General features: G+C 43.3%; 1 protein-coding gene across 1 annotated transcript; it reads right to left on the bottom strand.

Annotated features, from left to right (window-relative positions):
- Positions 1-6,100: 6,100 nt before the first annotated feature.
- Positions 6,101-15,286, bottom strand: LOC112958311 (aldose reductase-like). Its single transcript, XM_026052131.1, has 10 exons — positions 15,179-15,286; positions 14,652-14,819; positions 14,011-14,127; positions 12,643-12,720; positions 12,142-12,264; positions 8,854-8,960; positions 8,626-8,707; positions 8,007-8,090; positions 7,231-7,313; positions 6,101-6,647 (listed from the first exon to the last, which is right to left on the bottom strand). The coding sequence occupies exons 1-10, from the start codon at positions 15,242-15,244 to the stop codon at positions 6,605-6,607; spliced, it is 951 nt and encodes a 316-aa protein (XP_025907916.1). The 5' UTR covers positions 15,245-15,286; the 3' UTR covers positions 6,101-6,604.
- Positions 15,287-15,561: the final 275 nt, after the last annotated feature.

Below are 15,561 nucleotides of genomic sequence, written 5' to 3'. Positions count from 1 at the left end.
TTTTGGAGAAAAACAACCAATAAAACAAACAAACAAAAAAAACCCCCCAAACCAGTGCAACTGCAGCAGAGTCATCTGCTGAAGTTTTAGTGTGGTCTGCAACGGCTTCTTGTCCCTGAACTCTAACACGACTCGAATCCTACTGTTTTTTGGGGCCTTTCAGTCCACTTTCAGAACAACATGCATTGGCACTGCCTGCAGTAAGGAATGATGATTATGTAGTTAAGTTTCATAATTAGTGTTCAGACTCCATGGCCAAGGGGTTTTCTTTGTATTTTTTTTTTAATCTGTAAAGGAAATAACATACCTGTAAGCTACCTCAGATCTTTGCAAAATTTCTGAATAAGTGTTCTGAAAAAGAAGCCAAAACGCTTCTACCAAAAGGTAGCTCTTCTGAAGAGGGAAGAGCTGCTGGAACAAACCTATAAGCACCCAAACAAAATGCTGTGCACTAACATGGATAAGCAAGGGCCTGTTGTAGCAGGTACTTCCCTCTACCTCTCTTCTGAATATGCTAAACTGAAAAGCCTCGTGCAAGAGGAGTACTTGGAAAACCAGCTTGGGCTTGTGGTGAACAGGCTGCATGCAAGACACTTAGAACTTAGCTTTACTGAAGCAACAGTGAGGCTGAAATACGCTCTGCTTCAGAGGAATTTTCTAGACACAGTCCAGTTTAATCACAGCTTGAAGGAGTTATTTACAGGATGTTTATAGATTGTGCTATGCAGGAAGTCAGACTAGATGATTACATCAGCTATGTTAAGAGGGAAAAAAACACATACAAAAAAACCCCTCAAAATAAGCTGGAAGCCAGAAATTGTGCATTCGTTTTACAAACAATAGAATTTTTTCCAGTTGTAAAGATTTGAGTGCAGGTAAGAGGAGGTTAGTGGTTAGTTACAGTGAAATAAAAAAGCAGCAAGAGTAGTTCCTTCTATTTTATTGCAGGACTGCCAAATGACTTACAATGCAGACACGGTGATTTTACACTAATGTCCCAATACAGGGACAATTTGGTCAGAGGTGGGTAAATGAGAGGTGAAATGACCCAAATTCCTATTTTAAAAAGGTAAGTTCTGCTGCTTAAGAAACTTGCTTTGAGCTTCATCCAGTCAACTCCCCTGTGCTAGCCTGGGATATTCCTGGATGCAGCCCGGGAATTGTTTTAACTGTATCTTCTGGTATACAAATGAAACTGCTCGGCCTAATCTTCTTCCCTGACTTATTTTTGCTGGTTCCAGAGTCGATTCTGTGTTTTTTTGTTTTAGCAATTCAGACTACTGTACCTTGAGAGACAGATTTGGGCTTCTTTTACAGCTGCTGTAAATTCAGTTGACAAAAGAGAGCAAGTGTCTATTACTCAAATCATTTTGGCAGGGGAGAGACAAAAGTTACAGACATCTTCTGAGCAGAACTTTGCTTGTTCCATCAGCGCAGGAAGCTGCAGCACAGAGGTCCTTCTACATCCCCGAGTGCTGGGAACCATCTTCACACTCCTCTGAGCCCCACATTAGTAAGCCCACGTACTCCCCTTTCTATACTGCTGGCTGCAGCCTGCTATCCAGGTAGCCTTATGTGGGGGTATTCTGTCTCCCTCACATTTTTCAGAGCTTGTCAGTTGTTAATTCTCAGGCTCTGTGACCATCTATCACAAGAGGAGGTAGGCAGGAGGCTACAGGGCTATCACTTCACCAGAAAATAACAGGATTTTTCCCCCCCACTCCTTAAGCCAAGCAAACACATGCTAAGCTCCAAGAAAACGTTTCAAGAAAAGAATGTTTATTCTTCCATCCTCCAAGGCAGCATCCTCAGGTTCAAAGCACCATGAGGATCTCCAGGGAACTGAGCAAGTTTCTCACCAAATAACCAGCAGCTTCTCTCCCCAGGGGCTACGAGAGCACTGCAGGGCTTCCTCTGCAGTATGACCCACTGCTTGCAGGTGGAACTACAGCAAGGGGGTTAGATTATGCTAACTTTCAGTTTCCATAAACTACAGAACTGTTGAGACCAAACCTGCACTCCCGTCTTTCCTAGTCAGCAATACGCTCCTCGCTGGATTGAACGCAGTGAATGGAAATGCCCTTAGTTTAGCATTTCCCCTTTCCCTTTGGATGAGGGCACACCGTCCCATGACCTGTGCCTTTATTGTGCAGTGTATCCATTCTGCCATGAGCAGACTTGCATTAAGATCTAATGGGTCTGAGTGGAAGAAAAGAAAAAAAAATGTATTGTGCCCATATTTTAGATAGAAAATAGCCTAATCTCAATAATGAGTAATGGGTAAAATTAAGAATTCTTTGCTTACCATTACTTTTCAGGTGGGAATGCTTGGGATTATAAACAGAAAACACCAAGTTCTGTACCACACAAAAGCAAACAGAACAAGAGAGTTAATAAATGTCTCTACTCATTTATTATAAGAATTTTGCATTCAGCCCTGCACTTTCTAAAAGCACAGGGAAAGAAGGACCAGAATAAGAAACAAAAACAGAGGACCACACATGAGAAAAAAAAAAAGCTTACAGAAAACTGACTGGGATGACCACTGGCATGCAAGTCATTTTTACAAGAGGCATTTCAGTGAGCTTTTCATGCCAAGATACCCTCCCAGGGAGCTATGCCAGAACTCTAAAAATTAGGTGCAGCTCCAATCTGAAACATCAGGGACATGCAGTAAATGTATGAGCCAGACTCAAAGCCAGTCACGAATTCTTCACAAAATGGATGGTTAAGTTACAAAACCCCTTCTCTTGGTATGTTATAAATTCAGAAGGTAGAGACAATACCACTGTAAGGCTCACGTTGGGCATATTCTTAGGCAATGTGTTTTGGACACTGTCGGAGACAGGATGCCACGGGAGGTGGCATTTAGTCCAAATCAGTTCATATAAACTGGATTCTGACCAGGTTTATTTTAACAGGTCCAGCTATTTTACTTGATGTGCAGCTAAGGAGACAGAGTCAAGCTGATTCAGAACAGCTAGGCTGTATTGAAGGGTGGTTTTTCCTTTATTTGCTTAAGAGTTTAAAGAAAGATGGAGTCAGCAGATATTTGTAACTAATGGTCCCGGGCCATGCACTCGATTAATGATCCAAAACGCAAGAACAACGTGGCTCATGGAAGAGGGTAAGAAGTCGCCTCTACATGTTATAGAGCGAGGCCCTGCTCTATAAAATTAGAGCAGGGCTGTGTCCCCTCCACTCCCTTTTCTTTTTTAAAGTGACCCCAAGGAAGGAACAGAAGGGACTGATAATTATTGGTAGAATTTATAAGTAACAAAGTAGGAAAGCACTGAACAATTAATATTACTTGTCCTGAGATAACTGCTCTCTGCCCATATTAACCAAAAGACTGCATTTCTGGTTGTATCTTGGACATAAGGAGTAAAAACTCAAATACAGGATTTTCTTTTCCCCATTTTAAATAAGTTCTCCATGCCCCAGATTTCACAACCCTGCCTAAATATTGCAATATGCACTTTTTATCAATCATGCAAGCCCTGCAAGGAAATAGATCCTACCTTCCTTTCACCAGAGGGAAAAGGTGAAGATTAAGTTACAGAGCATCATACAAAGAAAGTAATTCCATGTTGCCAAGCCTGTGGATTAGGGTTCCAGAGTCACAGTTCAAGACATTCCCCCCCTCAAAAAAAAAAAAAAAAAAAAAAAAAAGCCAACCAAATATAAAACCAAGCAATCTGAAATGCATACGGTGCCTGTAGGACTATTTATGTCCTGTGCTTTATTTTTATGTGAGAGGTAGATTGCTGATTCCTGTTCCCTCTTGCCTTCCTCTCCTACCACCCAAGCCCTCCCTCTGCCCTATCCCCCCTCGCCCCTCAAAATGGGTCCTCCCTTCTCCAACTTCTCCCTCCACTATCACCATTTTTCTCTTCCTGCTCCTCTGATAAACTGGTTCACCGTTTTCTTTGTTCTTCCCTACAGTGGAAATAGACCCATTCTCACAAAAATTGTTCTTTTTCCTTGATACCTGGTTAACTAGACCCTCGCCCTTTTCAATTTTAAGGCATAAGGGCAAACTAAAAGCAGATACATTGAGCTGATTCTGGATCTTTAACTCCTGGAAACATTACTTCTGTCCCGAGCTCCGTGTTTCTCCTGTGGGCTGGCGTCCCTATCCTACAGTGTGCTGCAGTATCACATCAGCTGTTTAACTGCTGCAACATTCGTAAGAAAATCTAGTTAAAAAAAATGCAAGAGGAGTTGACCTACAAGATCCTAATGGAAAAAAACAAACCCCAAGTCCAACCACTTCTCATTGGAAATGCTACAGGATTATATTTGTCCTTAAAAGTTTCTTTGATCAGAAACCCAGAGTTCTGTCAAGTGACATTATTAAAAACAAATGCTGTGAATAGTTATAGCAGGAAGAGCTCTGTTCACAGGAATGCTGGACACCGGATATCTAATTCTTTGATCTTTCCACATTATCTTTTAGGAGATTAAAGGAAATCTCTACACTGGTAGAGTGGCACCAGTGTAGCTGTAGAATAGCTTGGTTTATTTTACTATAACAAGTCCAAGATCAGCCTAGATTAAATGGGGAGTTGGCTGCAATCTACACACTGATTCTTCCCTTACACTCAGGATTTTTATAGAAAGTAAATATATCTGGCCTTCAAGCAGCCAAAATTGATACAGGTAACCACATTTTTCTATCACTCCCTTCCTCCCCATTCCTCATCCTTCCTGACAACCCATTTTCTGTTCAAGCTTATGCATCCTTTTCTCTTTCCTGGGCTGCTTCTCCCCTTCATTAGCCCTGCTTTTCCCTCCATTCCTGCATTTCACCAGCCATTCAAGCCCTGTGCCGGTTTCAGCACCGTGTCCTGTCCCAGAATGACCCTTTCCAAATTCCTTCCTTCCAAGTCATCGGGTGAAACACAGAGCGAGCCTGTTACAATACCCTTCCACCCACAGCACTAGCCACACTTCCCTCCGAGTGCTCTGCCTGCAAGTCTTCTCCAGTAAAATTCCTACCCGGAGAATGGAAAGTTTCCAGCACAGAAGTTTTCATGAAGTTACAGTGAAAAGAAAACAGAGGAAATTAACAGAACTCTATGTACTACTTGATGGGATTTTTTTGCTGCCCAATGTAGCTTTTTGCTGTAACACACTAGTCACGTACAAAGGTGACTTCCAAGCAAGTCAATGCTGTCCAAAACAGTTTTCTGCCAGAACTCCCAGACTGATCTCGGACCATGAGCTCTACTGTGCCCCCCAGCCATCCTTACATCATCACAACACTAGGAAACAAGACCACTTACCTAGCCAGTAGTTTTTGAGCATGAACAAACATTTCATTATTAAATATTTTAAGCTGAGTTCCCTTTAAGGGATGCTATACAATTAAGCACTTAAAATGCCACCTTAAGTGTCTCCTTTCATCTGCTCATGAAGAACCTTCTTCCTACCTCCTTCCCAGTCTCTGAATTAGTTCAGTCCTTGCAGAGAAGCCTACTTGAACACAGTAATAGAAGTTTTCCATTTGCTACTTCATAAGAAGTTTCCATGAAACTCTTATATTATTTTTATTCTTTGTAAACAGCTTGCTTGCATAGATACAAGAGTCCTTCCTGCAACAAAAGTACTACCTGCCTTAAAATTGCATGTTTTCTATTGCCTAAATAATCCTATAGGATTCTGTATAAGCTTATTGTCTTTAATGAGAGGAGTTTTCTACTAGCCAAAAATACGCTAAAGTAGAATAAAGAATGATCCACACTTTAGTGTACTAGCTGTCAGAAAACTCAAAACAGCTGTATTTAAAACAAGGCTGAAGCAGTCTCAATGGGCACAGCTATGTTACACTCTTCTTCATTCTGCAAATGCACAAATGCATCTTGACAGCAGTAAATGTAAAAAGTTCATACCAACAGCAGATGAGCATTTGGCAGGCAGTTATTACCCCTACGTTTGTGTAATGGCTAGGGACAGCTGGGCAAAAAGCAGCTGCTATTAGAGCAACACTGAAATAACCATCTCATCACACATAGTAATGAAACTTCATTTTATTATAAGCAAAACCAGCTTTTAGATTGCTAGGAAACCAGAACCCATACACTTTGAAAGAGCTACGCACATAGCAACTGATAAACTTAGAAACTAGTACTTCCTATTAGAGAAAAAGTGAAAGTATGGAGTGTTACAAAGAAGAAAACCAAACCCAGAAGAAATAATGAATGAACCCCCTCCCCAAACTTTAGTTAATTATGCAAAAATCTGTCATACCTCAGTCCTTCCATACAACAGTAATAACTAACTCCAACTCCCAGTATTTCAAATCAAAAATCATTGGCTGTAACAGACAGCCAATGTTTGCTGCTTACCAATTTGAGTGAGGCAGTTTGGCAAAGACAATCTATTACAATCCACACAGCGTGCTCTTCTGAAGCATTTTGCCATTTCTTTCTTCCAAAGACAAGAAGGAAAACAAACTAACTGAATACACACTGCATCGTTGTAGGCAAAAAAAAAAAAGAGGGACTGATGCAGTCAGAAAGCTACACAGATCAACAACTCATAGGCAACAGCTGAGGCATCTGACATCAGGAGTGTGGAGAAAGGCAGATAACCACCATCTTCAGTACTCTGCATTGAAAGGGTACTCCTTATGAGTTTTGCACCTGAAAGGAATCAAAGGGAAAGTTTTACCTCATGGCTATGGTAAACATTACATACAGCTGTAGGCAGTTAAGGGTAACCAAAGCCAAAACTTGGTTGCATAGAAGCAGTGAAAATGTGCTACAGGTTTGTTTCCTTTGGTGCTGTGTTGCATTTTTTAAACTGAAGAATTCTTGAGTTATTCATGCATAACTCAAAGCTAGTGGGACCTAGATGCTTTGTAGATAAGTTAATGTTGTTTACTAACTGAAAGGCCTTTCTGTGTCCTAACAAAGGCTTCTTATCTGGTTCTAGGCTTCCAAGTTGACCATTCTTGTGTACTTAAGGTGTTCACCCACTTTGTATCACACTGACAGTTTTTAAACACGCTACATGGCATGGAAGAAAGTCCCAATAAATTCCATAAGCAAAAATATCCACAAAAGTCGAGTCTGTCTCCTGCTCATTTCTCTAGTATGGCTAGTACTCTGCTCAAGCCTAGCTTTCCACGCAAAAGAACAAAAAAAAAAAAAAAAAAATCCCTACACAAGGTATAACTTAAAAGCTTGCAGGGGAAGGAGGGAGGGGAAAAAAAAAGGCACTCACGTGCTCATTGCACAGGCTCTCCAGTTTCTGTTGAAGCTGAGAATAGTTGTCATCTCCTCTTTAGTCAATTCAAAGTCAAACACCTAACAGGAGAAACAGCTACAAGTTACCTCTTGGAGCAAACCAAAGATTGAGATTCACGAGGTTCAAGAGCAAGTCCACAGTGGAGGTGTGCTGATTCGAAGTGATGGCCTTATGCAAGAGGGAAAGGTAGAAGTCTATAGGCATTTCCAAGACTTCACTGGCAGTGGGAGGAAAACATCTGCTGATCCCCCACAAAAGTTATCTGCTGTTGCAAGCAACCAGGTGAACAGTTAGTGCTGCAGCGTGCCTACATCTGTGGAGCTTCCATCTGTCCTACTCCAAAGTCACTCAGGGATGGCTGAATTCACAGAGGAACAACTTTGTGTATGCACACAACTAGTTTCTTAATGTTGGTTTGTATGACTTTTTAAATGTATTAAAAATGTGCTGCACTTGGCTTCAAGTGAGTCCTGCCTGCTGATTCATGCACAAGCACCAGAACAGGAAGCATAAAGAAGGCGACTGTGAAGGTCACCAGTGGCCCTTTTCCAAGAGCTTCGTTCACTTCTGCTTTGTGAACGGCAGCTGCTCGTTCAGGCCCCAGTAGACCATATGTAAACGTACAGAGAGGAAAAGCCTAGTCCTCTTGTGTGAGGAGGACTTGGGAAGGAAAAAAGGATCACTATTTGTTCTGGTAGGGGGAAGGACTGCCATCCCTAAGGGCACCGCCAAACTTGCCTGTAATCACTCACCTTGGAGTTCTCCACAATACGCTGGGGTGTAACAGACTTGGGAATCACAATCACATTTCTCTGGATGTGGAACCGAATAAGAACCTGCAAGAGAGTATCAGTATGTCAGAGACAAGATGACTCTTGGTCTGTAACAGAGTGTGTTGCAACAGCAGTTTGCTCTAATGTGTGTGATTGAGCAGAAATTACCCATTCCTGCATATTAAAACATTCCTGTAACCAAAGCACAGGTAGTACTTTCTGAAGGGCAGTCAGAGAAGTGCAGCCCACAAGGAAAATTCCTTTTTCCTTTCCCATCCACTCTTTGGAATAGTCAATTCCTTCCCTTCACACCCAGACTTGAAGCAGTCTATGCAAGGGTTTCATTCTCTGCAACAGCACTTGAGCTAGCAAAACAACATGTGAACAAGAATTGAGAATCTGCTGCTTTTGGAGTGTCAGAGTGCCTACAAGGACACACTGCAGGTCACAAAGAACATGCCAGCATTGCTACTGTACACCACTGAGGAGGGCCACAGCTCACACAGAATGAAGATTCAGTCTGTACCCACAGCCTGTAGCTTCCACGCAGCTCTTTTCCAGGAACCTGTACCCTATTCACTGCTCCATCTCTACTTACCTGTGCTGCAGTTTTGTTGTGCTTGGCTGCGATCTCTTTAATCTTGGGTTCATCCAGAAGGGAAGGATCCTCTGGCTTAGCCCTGCGCAGAACAGAAGGTCAGTGGTGAAGAGCTTCTAAAGACAACCACATCTGGGTGTGCACCTGGGTGCAACAGTTCAGTTACAGTCTCAGTGCTTTGAGTATGAGTGAGTCTCAGCTGTCTTGCCAACTGCAGAGCAATCTTACCATGGCCTGTCTGGAGAGCCAAGAGGACTGTACGCTGTCACAGCAATCCCTTTGGACTGGCAGTACTTGATCAGCTTCTCCTGGGTAAGATATGGATGACATTCGATCTGCCAACAAGAGAGCACAGACTGACAGTGAGAACTGCTGTAACTCCAGGGATCCTTTAAACCAATCCCCAACTGATTTTTGTCCCAACTTTTATTTCTCTACGTGATATTATGCAGCCTTTGTTCTGTATTTCCCCTGCAGTACAGGGTATCTTGCAAGAGAAGTGGTGCAAGGAGTGAAACACCACTCCTTATTGATTTGCATTGTCACCAACACATGAAATCATCATCTACAGAACTGTCCAAGTGGGACAGCACAACAGACATCTACGTCCAGGGTAACTGTGCAATCATAACAATAAGACAGCAGAATAGTACAAGGTTCTCTTTTCTTCCTTGTTAAAAACATGTCGTAATATTTTTACAAGCAGCACAACTTTAATATCAGTATTGTTACATTCCCTTTTATCTGCTTCATATGAGCAAGCTGGATACTTCCAATCTGTAAATATAAGAAAGATTAGTACTTGCTATGAATTTTAGATCTTAAGATTACTGTCCATTATAGATCTTTTCTTAGGACACATACATTCACATGTATTCACTCTCAGATTCCGTAAGTATACTTATGTAATTGAACATAAAACTGCTTACCAGTGGATTCATATTCTAGACAGTTAACACACCAGTATACAATATATTGCAGACAGTATTTATGTATCAGGAGGCAGCAAAAGAATGAGACCCATTAATACTTTAGGTAAAGTAATTTTTATGGTAAATGCACAATGAGGAGCACCTCTTTTCTTGCAGAAAGGGGTAAAGTTAAGAACCTTTAACTGTTCAATCATTCAGGCCTTCAAAGCAGCTGCCACAGCGTTCTGAGGAGAAGCCCCTGGGAACTTTATGCTGCTGGCAGGTGGAGCAAGAGACACTGTAAAACAGGGGATCAGTTTACAGCCTGTTTTTTTTTCAAATGGTTCTAGCTTCTTGCTAGAAGCCTGTGTAGCTGTTTCCTTACCAGGATATGCTGGAATATTAGACACAGAATGCGTAACTCAGTTTTGGGGCCAAATAATAACATATTTGGCCTCTGCAGCACCAGAAACTTAAGCATTCCTACAGCAACAGAGCATTTAATTGGATTATTTTTGTCAAGTATTCAGTACAGCCAAAATTCTACCTACCCGAAACAAAGGATATAATGCAAAGTCATATTTTTTTTCTCCACTTTAACTCCAGCCAAAGAGTTTCTGAGCTAAATTATGAAGTCTTATATTTGGACCAAAGTGAAGAGCCTACGAAGTATATTTAAACTGCTATTAAGCTCCTTTCTCAACTAAAGTAGTCTCATGGTAATGTGCTTGCTACCTTGCCAATTTAATTTCTCTGAATTAAACTGATACGGATACTGACTGCATTTATAATTTAAGAATGTGAATGTCGTATGAATATGCAGGCTTGTATGAATAAACATACAAGCCAGGCAAGAGTGGAAAAAGTTCTGCGGTAAGAACTATCTTCTTCTAAAAGACAAGATTTAAGGCATGCAAGTTTTCTTTGGGAAAAATGTATTTTTTTAGCACACACTGAGACCAAATGCTCTGAATTTAACTCTCTTACTATAATCAGACTTGAGAAGAATTGTAGGCACAGTCGATATGATAAAGGTTAGTATTCTCTATGAAGAGGCAGGTGTATCAACTACAAAGTTCCTTGCTAGTGAGCTGTGACAGATGTTGAAAGAAAAGACTCCTCTCATATATCCAAAAGCCTGATAATGAAAAGTTTTATGAAACATAAATTCAAAATTTGAACAGACTTCCAGGGAAGACTCCCATTAGCTTTCAGAAAAGTGTTAGTATCTATCCTAGGACACATCCTGTCTTGCGCAGTCTTGCCAAGTTTGCAGACAACACAAAACTTAAGCCAATACTAAATACCCATTAGATCCGTTAGATAGGGCTGTCAGAGCTGCAGGAGCGAGCTAAAGGGAGCCTCGGGAAACTGAGCAGGGACAAAAGCAGAGTCACGTTCCTGGGAGGGAACAGCCCTTGCAACTCCACAGGCTGGGGCCTGACTGTGGGGGGAGCAGCTCTGCTGAAAAGGCCATGGCTGAGAGGGCAGCAAGCTGAATGCTGGCCAGCAGCAGCACTGGCAGCAGACAGGCACCAGCTTCTGATGGGGCTGGGTGAGCAGGGGCCTAGGAATGTGTCATGGGAAGGGATCATCCCCCTCCACTCAGCACTTGTCAGAGCACCTCTATAATACTGTGTACAGCTTTGGGCCCTCAAGAGAAGATTGAAAAACCAGTGCAAGTTCAGCTGAGGGCAATCAGGATGGCTGGGGTCTGGAGCTCTATTAGGAGAGGCTGTGGGACCTACAGAGCCTGGAGAAGGGAAAGTTTCAGTGGTCCCAGTAGCAGCCTGCCCACACCTACAAGACAGTAACGTAGACTCTTCAATACTGTATGGTGGAAGGAAAAGAGCAAACAAGCATAAACAGAGAGGTTTGGAAGATATAAAAGTAGCAAAGTCTTCTTACGATAGCTGTTAGACAGGAGAGCAGGTTGCCCAGAGATGCTGTGCAGTTTCCATCCTTGAAGATTTTAAAGACTTGATTGGATAAAGCCCTGAGCAGTCTGTCTGATCTGAAACAACCTTTCTCAGCTGGAAGTTAGATTAGATCATCTCTTGTGGTTCCTTGCAGCCCGGCTTTTCTATGATCTTAAGGTTTGATTCAAATGCTGTCCCTATACCCATATATTTCTGATCCACGGACTCTCTGGCAACATCACTTCCATCTTCCCCACCAACCCTCATTAAGTTAAACAGTCCACAAAGTCTTCCTGCTCATTTCCTCGTTCCCGAGTTAGCGATAAGAACCATAATCTCTGCAGTCCGTGAGAGCTGCAAATTTTCAGAGCAAAAAGCCATCTGTCTTTCTAATAAATCCCTGTATACCTATCGATTTTAATCTACTGAAAGTCAATTTTATAAACTTCACCTCCAAGTTCTTTATACTACTAAAAAAACATGTTCTGTAGCTGTTTCTTGTCAAGTTTTCTAGCAGTAGTGCAGCAAACCATCAAAAAAAAAAAGTCTTGTGCATCCAGAAATTGTGACCAGATTAAGAGTATACACTGCATCTACTCCATTCTCCCTTTTTCTGAAATTTTAAATGATGATCAGATCATGATAATTCTTGAAGAAAATGCATCTGCAGTCACTTAGTAGCCTACCTGGTTATTTGCAGGTTTGTATTTCAGTCCTGGCTTGTTCAAGATTCTCTCAATCTGCTCATGGTTGAAGTTGGAGATTCCAATGGCTTTGGCCAGACCAGCATCGACCAGTTCTTCCATGCCCTAACACAGAAAGGGCAGCAAAGTAATTACCAGAATTATCAGATAGGGCCTGAAGAAGATACTTTTCCTGGCATGACTTCCTTCCTTCATGAGAGAGATCAAAATGACTTGATTCCTTAAGCATTGGAAAAGAAGTACTGTCGTGTCTGTGCTATGTTTTCTATCCCACCCGAGATCAATCTCTTTGAGACTGCAGAAATTAATACTCAGTTAGAAGTGGAAAATATCAATCCTGAATAATCCACTCCTGTACCAGCAAATCTTTCCAATAATTCTGCATACATCAGACAACAATTCTGCAACTTTGGATATTGGTCAGTATCCATGGAAAAGACTGAAGGACAGAAAACATCATTCTCCCGTAGTGGCTGAGCTTACCTCCCATGTATGCAAAATATCAGTGTTGCTGGGTATAGACATGCCATTGTCATCTGTGGGAAACAGCTCCTCTCCTGCCTGTTAGCACAAGAAAAAACTGTTCAAACAATGTTTGGAAGCTAGCTTGATGTCATGACAGCTGAGGACTAAGACAACAAACTTCTAGTGCAGAAAATATAAATACTCATTCCTGTCTACATTCTTCAGTCATTCCGTTCCTCTTTCATGTGGAGTTATTGCTCTTTTGCCAGCAACCAATGTAGTAACAACAGTTACTTCCATCAGAGCAAACAACGTGTTGACTGACCAAAATACATGCAAGTGGAGTGTTTACTTGTAGAACTACACCTGAGAAGTGCAACCAAGCACAAGTTTGCGTTCTTTATTTCTTGATTATGCCCCTACAAAATTTGCGTTTTATTAGAAGGTATAAGGACATACGTCGGACCTGGAAACACATGGTAGGTTTCTATGGACAGCTGCTGATGAGTCTATTGCGTACAGTGACAGATCTTCTATGGGGAGACTTACTGTTGAAGTCAGTGGCTCCAGGAAAACTGGGGCAGTGCCCCTGTTGTGAGTTCACCAGGTATCTCATGTTTGTTCAAAATAGTGTTTTCTCCTCATATCATGTTACTACACTACAATGTGCTTTCACTTGGATAATTATGTCTGTATGAAAATAACATGCAAACCATGCAAAGCAGTTGAGGATCTTGTAAGCAAAAAAGAGAATGGGAATTTTTGTCAATGATAATTTTTGACGAACTCTTGCCCAGTCTGTGGAAGAGTTCATCACTAAGAAGCTTCACCCTTTGAATTCCAAAGTCTGTAGAACAATAAGGTTCTTATAGGAAAAGTCACTTCAGTGTGTACTGTATTAATGACTGATTGAAGACAGAAATGGAGAGCAGAAATGGAAAACAGAAACATTCACTCTTGCTCTGGAGTTCTGTAACACTCAACGACTTTCTGTCAGACAGCAATGTACAGCCCTATTTCCCACAAAGACAGAATCAACTCTTATCAGAGGAGCATGCTTTGGGTTTGTAGAAGACAGCACATAAGCAGCCTAAGAGGCAGCAATACAGCTCACGCCTGCAGCTGGGAGACCTGCTCCTACCTCTAGCTCTGCCTCTCTGAGTCTTGCAAGGGCAGAGAAAACTGTATAAGCAGCAAACTTGGAGGCAGGGATCAAAACTCTGCCTTGCCTGGAAAGAGTAAAGCTGAATAAGCAGCTCTAGAACCCTGCTGATATATAAAACAGATACATCATCTTTCCTGGTTGGAGCAATGACTGAGTTGTAAACTTCTTCAAAACCGCCAGTTATGCGACAAGGGTATTAAGAGGCAATACTGTTACTGTACCTTAAATCCCAGAGGCCAGTGGATGAGGTAGAGATCCAGGTAATCCAGTTTCAGGGCAGTAAGAGTCTTCTGGCAGGCTCCCTTCACCAGAGGTTTGTCATGGAACGTGCACCAAAGCTGGAGACAAAGAGCAAAGCCACACTGTGACCTCCTGCTAGGTTAAAGGGGGGTTTGGGGTAGATGATCTACAAAAGTCTCTCCCTTAATCATTCTGTGGTGCTGTAAAGCTCTCTAGTGCTCTCCTGAGCAGGAGAGAAGCTTTCTGTCTTCTTCAACAGCCAGCATGGAATTAGGTCTTCCAATTGCTCTTCAAGTGGGGTTGTTTGATGAGCATAACTGGCCCACCCTACCGAGCAATGTAAGCAGTGGCAATACACAAGTGAATAAGATTATGGCAGATAAAGAGAGTAATTTGGTTCCATTTGTTAAGAGTTCAGATACTACATACAAGAGGAAAGACTCAAGCGGAGTGACCCATGCCGGCTGCAGGGTGCATAACCTGCCTACTCGGACACAGTGAGGGAAAGCTTATCTCAGGAGCATCCCAAACCCGCTGAATCGCTCCATCCTTCCACATACCAGGACTGCAAAGCACCAGGGAGCTACCGGTCTGCCCGGCATGCCGTCCCACTGCACCCCACCTTACTGACGATGAAGAGGTCCTCCCGCTTCACGACGCCCTCCTTGATTTTCTGCTGGATCCCGTCCCCGACCTCGTTCTCGTTCTGGTACACGAAAGCACAGTCAAAGTGGCGGTACCCGGCATCGATAGCGGCCATCACTGCAGCTGCCACCTTCCCTGGGGGGGACTAAAAGTAAAAAATACATATATAATATATAAAAAATCTAAGAATTTCTAACAGATACATTTTCCCTAAAAAGGAATAAAAAGGAATAAGCCACACAGCCCCCCCCCGCCCCGAACGCAGCCCCAGTTAAACACACGGAGCACAGATACACGGCGGGGGGGTCGCGTTGCCCTCCACGGCCCTGCCGGTTTCCCCAGCGCGGACCCCGCTCTCCCCGCGGGCCTCCCCGGCGGCTCCCGGCCCGGCCCCGCAGCGGGGCCCGGCGCTGTCCCGGTGCTGCGGCGCGGCCCGAGCGGGCCCCGGAGGCCGCAGGGGAAAATAAGCGGAGAAAGGCCCGGCCTCGCCGCGGCGACCGCTACCTTCCAGGTGCCCAGGCCCAGGAGGGGCATCTTGGCGCCGCTGTTGAGCTGCACGAAAGCCGCCATCGCGTCGCCGCCGCCGCCTCCCGCCCCGCGCCTTTAATAGCGTAACGGCCGCGGCGCTGCGCTGCGCTCCGCCCCGGCTGCGCGAGGGCGCGAGGCGCCGCCGAGGAGCCTCGGCCGCGGGGGGGCCGCCGCCGCCCGTGCCGAGGTGGAGCCAGCGCCGCTTCCCGCTTCTCGGCGCTCTTTAATTATTGGGGAGGGGGAGGGAGGAAAGTGGGGGTGGTTGTTGTACTGGAGTTGCTTCAAAAGTAGCGGTTTTATGTATTAAAAAGCAATTATTTTAAATGCTGTGGGGATTTCTTTTAATGTGCTTTGAAGCT

Source organism: Nothoprocta perdicaria, unplaced genomic scaffold (genome assembly GCF_003342845.1).
Source record: "Nothoprocta perdicaria isolate Ctin4 unplaced genomic scaffold, notPer1 scaffold_84, whole genome shotgun sequence".
NCBI lineage: Eukaryota > Metazoa > Chordata > Aves > Tinamiformes > Tinamidae > Nothoprocta > Nothoprocta perdicaria.
Note: the sequence above shows the minus strand (reverse complement) of the source record. Positions and strands in the feature narration are given on the sequence as shown.

Excerpts from the sequence above, each read along its gene's own strand:
- LOC112958311 (XM_026052131.1), bottom strand. The coding sequence starts at position 15,244 with ATGGCGGCTTTCGTGCAGCTCAACAGCGGCGCCAAGATGCCCCTCCTG. Across the intron at positions 14,820-15,178 it reads TGGGCCTGGGCACCTGGAAG|TCCCCCCCAGGGAAGGTGGC; the intron begins GTAGCGGTCGCC and ends TTTTACTTTTAG. Across the intron at positions 8,091-8,625 it reads ACAACAAAACTGCAGCACAG|GTTCTTATTCGGTTCCACAT; the intron begins GTAAGTAGAGAT and ends ACTCTCTTGCAG.